This window comes from Paroedura picta, chromosome 4 (genome assembly GCF_049243985.1).
Source record: "Paroedura picta isolate Pp20150507F chromosome 4, Ppicta_v3.0, whole genome shotgun sequence".
Taxonomy (NCBI): Eukaryota; Metazoa; Chordata; class Lepidosauria; order Squamata; family Gekkonidae; genus Paroedura; species Paroedura picta.
The window spans coordinates 91,590,205-91,602,878 of NC_135372.1; the positions used below are offsets into that span (position 1 = coordinate 91,590,205).

Here is a 12,674-nt window from a genome sequence, read left to right on the forward strand (position 1 = left end):
AGGTAGATGGAGGCCTAACAGAGGATCTACCATAAGAGACACAAATATCTATGGAAGGATCCCCCAACTCTAGTTCCAATACAAAATCTAACCTAAACTGGTTAGTACTATGTTCTACAGAACAGAGACAAGTGGGAGCTAGTGATTAGCTTTCTGTTGCATTTAACATTGTACTGAGTATTTTTTTTCTGTTGTTATTAAGGTAAATGTGTCTGTAATGGGAACAATGAAGAACTTCGCAATTTTCTTTGTGATCTTTCAAGAAAAAGTTGGTGGCTCTTCTGAACACCTTGGGTGGATTGGCTCTATTATGAGTTCTCTTCGATTCTTAGCAGGTCAGCAGAAGAATGTTTGTTTAAAGAGACAATTCAGAGAGATTATCAATCAAAATGTCATCAATGTCCAAATGGAAACATTTTCCTGCAATTTTTTTCTTGCAAGCCACTGTGACTTAAAAGTATTCAGAACAGGAATTCCTAATCTAAATTCCCACTTAAGGGAAAGAAAAAAACTCATATTATGGCTCAGCCAGGAACCATATTCTTTACATGCAAACACCATGAGATGCAAGCATCTGGTTTGTTTTAATCTTGTGAAGCTTGTTTGAAGCTTTCTGGTGCAAGGAACTCTGGGCCACTGGACCCATCTGTTGTGGCTTCAGAAGATTCCATGCACCAGAGGAAAGGTCCACTAATAACGGGAAAGTTCTGAAATAATCACTAATTCTCCCAGCTAAATCCTTGAATTATTATAGTGCATTGTTCTGAATAACTTTTTTCTTTAACTCTGTTCCAGCTCCGCTAGTAACAACAGTATGTGATATGCTAGGTGATCGGCTGACATCACTCATTGGTGCATGCCTGTTTGGCGTTAGCTGTCTTATAAGCACACTGGCCACTAGTATCTCTTTCCTTTGTGTTTCTATGGGATTTCTATCAGGTAAGCACAGGTAAACCTATCTAGTAAGAAGGCAGCTCAAGATTATTAGAATATGGCAAACACATTCAATTGCAACTGGCTGAGGACAGAACATGTATAAATATAATAAATGTTTGAATCTGTACATTTCAGGACTGGGTTTCGCTTGCTTGTATCAGGTGGGAGCTGTAATGATTGTAAAATACTTCAAGAAGCGGCTGGCTCTAGCCAATGCTATTAGTCGTTCAGGAATGGGACTGTGTGTTATACTAGCGCCTGTTGTTCAACTCCTGATAGAAAAATACGGTTGGCGAGGTTAGTGACCTTCCCACATCTCAACTTGGACAAAACTGCAATTTGGCTTTTTTGGCTCTGACATACTTTATCTCTAAAATGCCACACTGGAGTCATTTATGTTTTCCTCCAGCTGTTATTCAATAACTGAATTTGTTGATGTTAAATCTGAATCAGATATTTTCGAGTCAAACAGTAACTTTATTTTCCTGCTGCATCATTCACTTGGCTATTCTTTCTATAAATAATCAAGAAGTCTTTAAGGGAGGGACTGTGGCTTAGTAGAAGAGCATCTGCTTGGTATGCAAAAGATCCCAGGTTCAATCCCCGGAATCTCCAGTTATAGGATCAGACTGCAGGTGATGTGGAAGACTTTTCCACCTGAAACTGAGGAAAGCTCCCAGATCTGAGTAGACAACACTTTGATAGACCATTGTCTAATTCAGTATAAGGCAGTTTCATGTGTTGAATCTGAAATTACACATCTTTCATGTACAACTAATTTTTAATAGAATAAGAATAATTGCTTATTTTTGAAATGCACCACCTAATTATCAGCAGGTGAATTTCATAAAAACGTATAAAAGTTCTGAATATTAAAGTATCCTTTTCTTCTTTGTTAACCATGTCAATAGGAAATAACATCATGAGATAATACATTGTTTCAGAGGAAAAAAAATGTTAAACTCTTACATGTTTTCAAAGCATATTTCTTGCAAAGAATAAAAAACGTTAGCCAATTTTGCTTTCCTGATGGTATGATGGAAAATCTCATCTTTAGTCTGTCCGTTCACTTAGGTTCTCTACTGATATATGGTGGCATGATGTTGAACCTTGTACCTTCTAGCATGCTACTGTGGCCAGTTAACAAGAAGAAAACCAAAGATACAGATATGGAAAATGATGACACACAAATATCTATGAGCTGTAGGTTTCCAGAAATTTCTGAACCCTGTCAAGACACCTTCTGTACCACAGGATTAGACAAAATGGAACCTGCAAGTCAGGACTGGGCTGGCACAAGCAACTTGCAACTGGCTGAAGAACAAATGCCAGGTCCAGTAAGCCACAAGTGTTCTGAAGCACCGCAAAAAGACAGCCTAACCAGCTACGATGCAAACAGCCAAGCCAGTAGTCGAACCTACTATCTACCCCTAAAAGAAAAAAAAGTTAAGCCTTTTCCCTTCAAACGATGCCATCTCGATTTTTCCCAGCTGAAAAATCCTTTCTTCTACCTTTTCACTTGGACTTTTCTCTTCAGCCAGCTAGCCTACTTTGTTCCCACCTTTCATCTTGCAGCCAGGGCCAAAACTCTGGGCATAGATCCAATGGATGCTGCTTACATCATTTCAGTGGCTGGTAAGGAAAATGCAGCTTGTCTTTTAAAATGTGACATTATTACGGTCTCTGTGGGTTGGATCCAAAGCTGCCCTTCTGCTAGCAGAAGGTACTTAGGCTTACAAATGAGTTCCATTAATGTACTCAGATTTTTTACACTGTTCCAGGGGTGGAGAGAGGTGAACCATAGGAATAATGTGTGTGTGATGTAGGCTAAAGATGATGGTAAAAAGAGTGGGAGGGATTCATTGCAGCAGCAGGGCCCTATTCTCTGGATCACACACACAATATATATATACATACACACATATATACACACACACACACACACACACACACACATATATAAGAGCCTCCCTGGAGAAGGGTCGGACACGACTTCGCAACTAACAAGAACATATGTTGTTGTTGTTAGTTGCGAAGTCATGTCCGACCCTTCTCCAGGGAGGCTCTTCTCCAGGGAGTCCTTCCTTCTCACGAGGTGGCCAAAGTATTTGAGCCAGTTTGGTGTAGTGGTTAGGAGTGCGGACTTGTAATCTGGCATGCCGGGTTCGATTCTGCGCTCCCCCACATGCCCCCAGCTGGGTGACCGTGGGCTCACTGCAGCACTGATAAAGCTGATTTGACCGAACAGTAATATCAGGGCTCTCTCAGCCTCACCTACCTCACAGGGTGTCTGTTGTGGGGGGAGGAATGGGAAGGCGACTGTAAGCCGCTTTGAGCCTCCTTCGGGTAGGGAAAAGCGGCATATAAGAACCAACTCTTCTTCTTCTTCTTCTTCATCTTTAGGATCTGGGCTTCTAAAGAGCAGTCAGGGCTGATCTCCTCTAGGACTGACCTGTTTGTTCACCTTGCAGTCCAAGGGACTCGCAAGAGTCTTCTCCAGCACCAGAGTTCAAATTTACATTTATATAAATAAATAAAACCAGGAGCACATGACACAATACTTACTCTGCATGCTAATATCTGAAAATGTGCGCATACACACAAAAGCAGAAGAAGAGTTAGGGTTTTTATAACCTGTTTTTCACTACCTGAAGGCGGCTCAAAGCAGCTTAGTTGCCTTCCCTTCCTCTCCCTACAATAGTCACCCTGTGATTTTTGTGTAACCCGCCACAAGTCTCCAGAGAGTGGCGGGATAAAAATCCTGAATAAATAAATAGGTGGGGCTTAGAGAGCTTTGACAGGATTGCTCAGTCAGAACAGCACTATCAGGACTGTGATTCACCCAAGGTCACCCAGCTGGCTGCATGTGGTGGAGAAGGGAATCAAACCTGTTTCGCCAAATTAGAAATTGTCACACTTAACCGCTACACCAAACTGGAGCTATGGATCCCAGTAATTGGGGATAAGGGAAGTATGGTAATCAGAGAAGATGGTTTAAACAAAGGGGTGTGAGATACATGAATGTTTGCACTCCTTCTCACATTTATTCCATCCCATAACACGAGGGTGGTGGTGCTAGGAGTTACAGCCTTTCTCTGACATTGGTGTTGTGTTACGTCAGGTCCATAAAGAATAAGATCACCTTATACGGAGCTTCCTATTGGAGCAGAATATGGACCTGGCATGCTGAGATCTGGGTGTGAGAGGGCAAAACTGTTGCTCTAAAAGAGATGGCTCTGCCCGGGTCCTCAGTCCCCCACCAATCCTGGACCAAAGGCTGGGGTGGGGGAAGAGTTGCAATACTGGTCTAAGAACCTTTTTCCTTTAGGGCGCTCCCCGCCCCAGTGATCCCAGGAATTGAATGTGCAGGGCTTGTGTGGCCACAGTGAAGTTTGGCCATCTGTTTGGTGTACTGACCACCTAACACAGCAGGAGATGCCTTCTGAATTTCATGGAGCTGGTGGCTGGGTAGGCCATGCAGTTCCCCAGGATTATATTTTTAGGGGGAGGATCCACCATGGCAAAACTAGGAGCCTCCCAATTTGTTACTAGTCCCACACACCAAGTAGACCACACCCTGGATTTGACCTTTGGGATGGGGATACACATTGGTTTGGTACAACTGCAAGAGTGCCAAGGACAGATCATTTTGGCTTTAAGGCTTGGATCGATTCCCTGCTCCCTCACTGTATAGGCAGAGAACAGATTTATGCTCATCCAAGGAGACTTATGGAACTAATGTGTTTCTGGAATTCTCTGTGGGAACCAATGCCCCCCACCAATGAATCATAAAACTTTGATAGTCTTAAAGGTGCGACTGGACTAAAAGCTTTATTCTGCTATATGCTGGTAGTTCCTTTGACTCAACAAATCTCTCTCCTCAAAAAAATAAGTCTAGGAATCTTTGATTCTAAGGCTAATTTAAATACATCCGTTATAAAATATCTCACCTGCACTAAGATAGTAGGCATAAGCAAACTAAATGTAGTACTGCAAATTGAAAGACAATCAACTTTAGGAAATATTGACTATGATTTTGGATTAGTGTAGATTGCTCCCTGGAAACATGAGCATAATATGCTGTAGACCAGTGGTCCCCAACCTTTATTAGGCTGGGGACCGGCAGGGCATTGGGCCGCGCCCGCAGGGACCGCGCAGGCCACGCCCACGCTTCCGGCCGCGCCTGCGAGCCGCGCCCGGCCGCGCCCGCGGGCCGCACCCGCGCCCGCGGGCCGCACCCGGCCGCGCCCGCGGGCCGCACCCGTGGATCGGGCCGCACCCGCGGGCCGCGCGGGCGCGGCCCGGCCCTGATTCCCTCTCCCCGCCCTCCCGCAGTAAGTAGCTTCCCGGGCTGCAAGCTTGCGGCCTGGGAAGTTTTTTACTGCGGGGGGGAGGGGCGGGGAGAGGGAGCCGCGGCCCGGCGCCATGGCCTTTGCGGCCCGGCGCCGGGCCGCGGCCCGCAGGTTGGGGACCACTGCTGTAGACATAAAGAACATTAGGAAAGAACGAACTAATTATTATGATGCAGAATATGCCACTATAATCGTTGTCTCAAAGGTACCTTTACATCTTTGTTAATGCATGCATTTTCACAAGCAATTCATAAATAAATTGTTTTGAACAAAATGATCCCTCATTAAATATTTATGAGTAAGAAACATACACAAATAATTAAAAAGACTTTATTAAGTGCCAACATTCACTGTCAACAAAATCACTTCAAATGTTTACTTAAAAACTCTGCGGCACAGACAGTAACACACAATAGGGATTAGCAACTGAAGGTCCTACAGTCAATTTCAACTCTTGAGGATTCTTGTCTGGCCTTCAGTTGCCAATCAAAGATAACGGGGTGCATGAAATGAACTAGCAGGTCATTTTGGGGTAAGGGTATCACATACTTAGTTCTAGCCCCTCTAAAAATCTGTTAACTTTGGATGTGGAACAAGGGAAATAATTTAAAACTGAGAAGAATGGGAAATGGCTGTAGTCTACAAATATGCATATGCAGCTGTGCATTTAAAAAAAAAATAACTCAAATCCTGGCAGCATAGAATCTTTTTATTACTTAGTGGTGGGGGGGGGAGAAGTGGGACAATAATAATTTGTTGCATCCTGGTATTCGTTCATAAAATATTTACTCAAAGATGGAGGACCTAGCAGCTTATGAGACCACCAGGCTATCACCATTGTCTACTGTTATCCGTGAATAAGAAGTGATAATAAATGGATAATAAATGTAATTATTATTATTTGTTTCATTTATAACCCACCACTCCCACATAGTGGCTTGTGGTGGGTAACAAAATCGCCCCAACAATACAATATACTAGACAACGAGACTCTCACTTCCCCCCAGCTCCACAGAACTTTCTATAACAGTGCCTTGGGGGGACAACTACAGGGGCCCCACGATGACCTGGCTAGCAAGCAGGGGGCCAAAATCTTGTAATATAAATAAATGAGTTCTGAGCAAAATCAGTGACTCAGGAATCACTGTCATAAAGGGTATTCTTTTTTTTTGGGGGGGGGGGGGTTAGCCTCACAGTGAAACAATTTGTTCTGACAATTTAAGGAGGTTTTTCTGAATGTTTTATACATGTGAAATTATTCCAACTGGCCTGTTTTTGAAAATACTAATCTGCTTGGGGAAAATGTATTATCCAAAAGGAAGAAGTTTTAGAGTTATGTCCTTTTTCATGAGCATTGTTATCAACTTTTAGGAGATGCAACTGAGAATTTTTACATGTGGACTTTATACCCTCTTGTATATGATACATACTTTAAAACTGAAAAACAGGTGCCAATGTTTTAACAAGCCTAAGAAGATTTTGGGGTTTTGTTTGAATGTACATGAACCTCCTCCCTCAATCTCTTTAGGAATAACAGAGACAGTCTGCCTGCTGCTCTCTGGCTGGATTGCAGATCAGAACTGGATAAAGAAATACCATTATCATAAGGCATACCTCATTCTTTGTGGTGTCACTAACCTGCTGGGTCCTCTAGCCACAACCTTCCCAACACTGATGACCTATGCAGTAGTCTTTGCCATTTTCAGTGGTGGATACTTGGCCCTGTTGCTTCCTGTCCTGGTAAGTGGGGGGAAAACTACGTTAGACAACTGTCACACAGCACTTTACTTCCAAAAAATAATTTGTAGAATATACACACATTTCTGATGAACTTTTTAAAAGTGTAAAGAACAACCCTGACTGTTATTAATTTCATTATGCAGAACAGCTAACATTTGGAGAATTTAAAATACTTTTAAGATGTCATATTTCAAGTTTCTTTCAAAAGTCAAGTTTTTGCAAGCTTTGGTCCCTACTTCCAGTTGCGCCTGTGCCTGTTAAGTCAGTCATATGAGCAGCCAATCAGAAGCTTTGCTGGGCAAAAGACTCACTTGACTCTATTCGCTTCCTTTAAAAAAAAACAAACACTTGGCAGGCCTCAGGAAAGGTGTCCATGGGTGCCACGGTGCCCACAGTCCCCAACTGGCATGACCCAGATGCAATAATGGCTACTTGGGGGGCTAAATTCCACTTCCTGATGGAATTGGGCCCAGTCCGGGGCAGTCCCAGGCCAGGCCCAATTCAAGCCTTCAGTTGCCCTGCTGTAAGGGAATGTGGATAAATCCATGTGCCTTTATTTGCTGTGGGTCACAACAGAGTGTATGTCAGGGCTGGGCCATCTGGAAGCGGAAAAATCAGGCCTTCCCCCATCAGGGCATCCCCCCCCCCCCCAAGCATCACTTCTGTCCCCATCACTGCCAACAACCCATGGCTTTTAAAAGTCTGGAATTGTGTTGCTGGGCCATCTGGAATTGCGAACAAAGGTGCACTGTGCAGGCGACCCCGGCCCCACACACCTTCTCAAGCTGGGCTATAGTTTTGGGGGTTTTGCCTAGAGGATGTCAAGCCACTCTCGGATGGGGGGGTAGATGACAATTTTGTTACACTGGAGTTGAATTGTTATGTGATTCCAGCCTCTTTTTTAAAAAACAGAATTATTTCAGCCTTGGAGGGGGGGGTGCTCAAGTGCAACAAAATGCTACTAGAAGACGATTGATAGTTTTCACCACATGACAATGATTGATGTGTAAAACAAATGGGTGGAAGTTTTGCCTTCTTGTCCCTCGGCTCTCCCGTGTGTACACAACTCCTGGAGGCAAACAGGGGGGAGAGTGGGGCAAGGGCTTCTCGTGCAGTAGTGGGAAGCATCAGGGCAACTACCTCGGGCCAAAAACCAGGGGGCAGCACAGCATAGCATCCTCTGTGCAGTAGATATCTTAGTCAACATCTTCACTGAGTTATCTCTCATGGCATCAAGATCTCTGGGATCACCCCTGTCCGTGTTTTTTAAGCGCCTCAAAGAACTCCAAAAAACTAATGAGATGACTGAAGGCACGCTGATTGCTCCTCAGTGTGGCTTGTTCTTTTATATGCTTAATAATTCTGTGTTTAATAATAGTTTTCACCAATTTACCTGGAGCAGATCGTAAGCCTGCAGTTTCCTGGATGCCCTCTGGACTTTATGTTTTAAAAATATATGTTTTATAAGGTTCTGATTTTAACCTTTAAGGCTTTGCGCAGCCTGGATCCTACTTATCTGCGGGACTGCTTACCTGCTTATGCCCCCTGCAGGGCTCTTTGCACTGCGGGTATGAACATGCTGGTTGCCCCAGGCCCCCGGGACATATGCCTGGCCTCAAAAAAGCCAGGGCTTTTTCAGCCTTGGCCCCATCCTGGTGGAATGAGCTCCCAGAAGAGCTATGGGCCCTTCAGGATTTGTCAGCTTTCTGCAGGGCCTGCAAGACAGAGCTCTTCTGCCAGGCGTATGGTTGAGGACAGAGTGGTTCCCTAGTGTTGTCAGCTGAGGATCTCTAGCTGGAATTAACCAAGTCCATTGTTCCCAGACAGAGAGCAACAGACTCATGCTGAACAGGGGGGAAAGGGGGTGTGGTAATATTTTATTGTCCATCACCTGATATTATGCTATTGTTCTAATTGTGTTTTAATGGGTGATTTTAGGGGATTTTATTGTATCCATGGATTTTGTAAACCGCCATGAGACATTTGAGAGCAGCGGTATATAAATATAAATAAATAAAGCTCTGTTCTCCAAAGCAGAGTTCACAGTTTAAATGTCAATCAGCCTGATTTTAAAGGCATTTAATTTCAGAATGAAACCAGTTATGGCCACTTTTTGGCAAACAAGTCACAAGTGAAGTCAAACCGAGAAGTCAGTTACACTCTAGCTTAGGCTACAGTACACGTTTAGCCCACCATGCTTTCAGATGGTGTTGCCTGTAATGCAGCAGGCTAAAGCACAACACTGTGAAGAAACAGGCAGAACTGTCAACATAACTCTAACCCCCCCCCCACACACACACACACACACACACTCCCCAGTTCACCCTCACTACCTGTACCACCCACAATTTAATCACCAAGGTCTGGAATAAATCAACTTATACATACACATCTACATTATCAATAAAATACTCTTAAGGTGGAGGTTCTGCATAATGACAGGGTACTTCATCCAATCAGAGTTAATTTAACACATACAAACACAAACTCTCTGCTGCAAAGTGAGCAGAGCTCCAAACAGCATTTATCAGAGTGGGAGGTGAAATTGAGATTAACCCAGACCACACAAGGAATGTGCGCACTGTACCATCCATATGAAGCCACTATGAGCAGCCTCCTGCTCACCTATCTCTGGAGCACAGCAGTATTATGGAAAGAAGGGATTTCATAATTACCTCTCCTATCCATCAAGGACCATAACGTATTCCAAGCTAGTGGTAATTGGTCAGAATAACATTATTTAGTTACAGCACAAAATAAGCAAAAGGTAATAAATACTTGTTTTTTCAACAGGTAGATCTTGTAGGTGCCCCAAGCTTCCACAGTGCTTTGGGACTCTCTTCATTCATTGCTGGGTTTGGAGTCATCGCTGGTCCTCCCATTGCAGGTACCCATAAGCAAATATTTTAAAAACCCTTAATTCCCTTAATGCCACTCTACCAAAAACAAGCTTGAGAGCACATGCATCTTACTTTGTTCTTTATTTTTAAATAAAACCAACTGTGATATGACAGATTAGAAGTTTTCAGTCACTTAATAGGAACAATCAGCACAATAGGATGCTTTTTTAGTTCTGCTAATGATTCAAGGAAGGAAAAAATAGAGCATGTTCTCTTTTTTTCCTAAGGGAGACACATACTTTTCTGGGGGGAAAAAATCAACTAGAAGGCAGCAATGAACTTCATCCAGCCTATAGGAACAGAAACGATAGCAACTATATGTCATAATCTATTAGTAATTACTATTTGCCTTCTACCTTACTTCTTCCCTATTCTATTCATCTCTTATGTTCTCTACAACTTTTTGTCTACATCTACTTTGTATTTTCATTTTGAACTCCTTAGTAACAAAAGTATTGCACCTAATTGTTGCCACATTAGAGCCTTATTATTCTTTATTACTACCATGATCATAGTTTGTGTCTGCTTAACCCCAAATGATGAGTTTATTCCTTAGTGTAAAACCAATGCATCAGCAAAAAGAAAACTCACATACCTCATGGCCAAGCAAGCTGCGTCCACTGAAAAATACTGACAAAGATTAAGCTATGGAAAAGAAATGAAATACAATTAATATCATTAATGTACTACATGGTTTCAGCACAGAGTACTTGGAAGGACTGTATTCTTCCATACATACCTGCCTTGTGACTGTATTCTTCCATACATACCTGAATACTAATCCATTAATGTGTTAATTTTATTGCCTGCGGAATATTTCTATGAATTTTCAAATGGCTGAGGATTTTTTACTGCTGGTTTGGCTTGTATTAGTATTATTGTATGTGTGGCTCTGTAATCATGGTTCTATGGTTTGTGTTTGAATCGTAAGATGGTAACAAACATACAGAAATAACAGAAGTATCATAGCAAAGACTGCATGTAAAAAAGCATATAAAGGGGGCTATAAAATATATAATTGTGTTTGGCTAATGCTAGATCTAAAGAACATGAGAGACAATATACAATTTTGAAAGAAAACAATTGGAGACACACAAGGAATCACACAGGGAAGGGAATGGACTATTTGAAAATCCCCAATCTTCCTTTCCAGGATTATCTCGGAGACTTGAGTAGTTTAATCCCCATTTTCTCAGCTGTTCTCCAACTGGTTATTAAGGGTTCCCCCCCCCCTTATAGTTGATTTACAAGTATTTTTCTACATTCTTGGGTGGTCTCTTAAGTATGCAGAGACCCTTATCTTGTCTGTGGGTAGCCTGGTTTTGCTGCTTTACTCATCAATTAGATATAGTAACATAGTGAAATCAGAATCATGACAGAATTGTGAGAATCAATGGGGGCCAGTTACTTACCCCTATATGAATAGTTACAGAAAGGATATACATATTCACCCTGGCCAAAATCCACAGTGATCTTGAGGTGGGAAAACAAGTCTGTAAAGGCAACCAAAGGATGACATGTAATGATGGGTTACTTCAGTTATATACTTGTCCCATGGTAAATGTGAAGGTGATGACGCAAAATTTTCTAGATCTGAACACTTAGTTCTTCAAATATCAACTGGTTGGTCAACCCTGGTCCCAACCAAGTGGAATGACCCCTCAGAGCACATCACAGCGCTGCCAAAGTTATGCAAGTCCACAAGGCCCCACCCACTCATTGATCCATTTACTTATATACTGACCACTTCCAAATCATCTGAATTTCTGGGAGAATATGCTGCTTTTAGCCTATTTCAGCATCATTTTAATTTTATTACTGTTACTGTATATTTTATATCAGTGTACACTGCTGTGAGCCAGCTTACTGAAAGCGCAGTCTAAAAATCTAATAAACACAAAGTTCCAATACAGAGAAGAACAACTTTGCAGAAGATGTATCAACATGTCTTCTGTAAAGGGAAGTCCTTCACTAGTCTTCTAGAATCCTTTATAATCTGGGAAAAGAGGACAAATTTTAAAGATCAGTAACTGGTTAAAGAACAAGAACATGCGGGCAGTTTTCTGATTAGTAGAAGTAAATGATGAAATCATCAAAGATTCATCTTAGGTATGGTGGCATTTAACTTGTTCATAAGTGACTAATGATCAGAGTTATATTCTATTTAGAACAGTGTTTAGTTATGTTTATTAGCAGTCCTGTGTTAAGATATTAAATTTGAGGTTTTATGTTTAATCTATTCTGTAAGCTGCTGTGTGCTTCATTTCTGCCATGAGGGAAGTGGTCAATAAATGTTTTAAATATAGCCAGATTTGTGAGTGGTACCAAAGTATTCAGGATATGGAAATCCAAACCAGCCTTCCCTTTCCTCTCCCCACAACAGACACCCTGTGAGGTGGTGAGGCTGAGAGAGCCCTGATATTACTGCTCAGTCAGAACAACTTTATCAGTGCTGCGGGAGCCCAAGGTCACCGAGCTGGCTGCATGTGGGGGAGTGCAGAATCGAACCCGGCATGCCAGATTAGAAGTCTGTACTCCCAACCACTACACCAAGCTGACTGCAGGAATGGGCAATGAAATTACAAATTGGATTCAGTGTGTATGAGTACAAAGTTATGTGTACTGGGGGGGATCTAACTTCATATATAAATATTGATGGAGAACTAAATAGATTGTGACTACATAGGAAATAAATATTTATTTTATTATATTTTTAGGCTGCCCTTCTATAGCAGCAGTCTTGGGG

The 12,674-nt window shown here is 42.3% G+C and overlaps 2 protein-coding genes across 16 annotated transcripts in view; one reads left to right on the top strand and one right to left on the bottom strand.

The window, feature by feature from the left end:
• Positions 1–12,674, top strand: part of SLC16A4 (solute carrier family 16 member 4) — a 28,700-nt gene that overhangs the window by 4,548 nt on the left and 11,478 nt on the right. For 2 of the 4 annotated variants that reach the window (XM_077334172.1, XM_077334173.1), the window contains exons 2-7: positions 203–335; positions 796–939; positions 1,072–1,233; positions 2,011–2,571; positions 6,817–7,028; positions 9,822–9,915. In XM_077334172.1, the coding sequence (XP_077190287.1) occupies positions 203–335; positions 796–939; positions 1,072–1,233; positions 2,011–2,571; positions 6,817–7,028; positions 9,822–9,915 (1,306 nt within the window). Of the gene's footprint in view, positions 1–40; positions 101–202; positions 336–795; positions 940–1,071; positions 1,234–2,010; positions 2,572–6,816; positions 7,029–9,821; positions 9,916–12,674 lie in introns of those variants that run through there. The other 2 variants (XM_077334174.1, XM_077334175.1) reach the window with 2 other exon arrangements.
• The window catches only part of RBM15 (RNA binding motif protein 15), a 39,627-nt gene continuing 32,555 nt past the window's right edge, over positions 5,603–12,674 (bottom strand). For 10 of the 12 annotated variants that reach the window (XM_077334169.1, XM_077334167.1, XM_077334163.1 and 7 more), the window contains one exon: positions 5,603–11,421. The gene's annotated coding sequence lies outside the window, so the exon portion shown is untranslated. The remainder of the gene's footprint in view (positions 11,422–12,674) is intronic. The other 2 variants (XM_077334171.1, XM_077334164.1) reach the window with 2 other exon arrangements.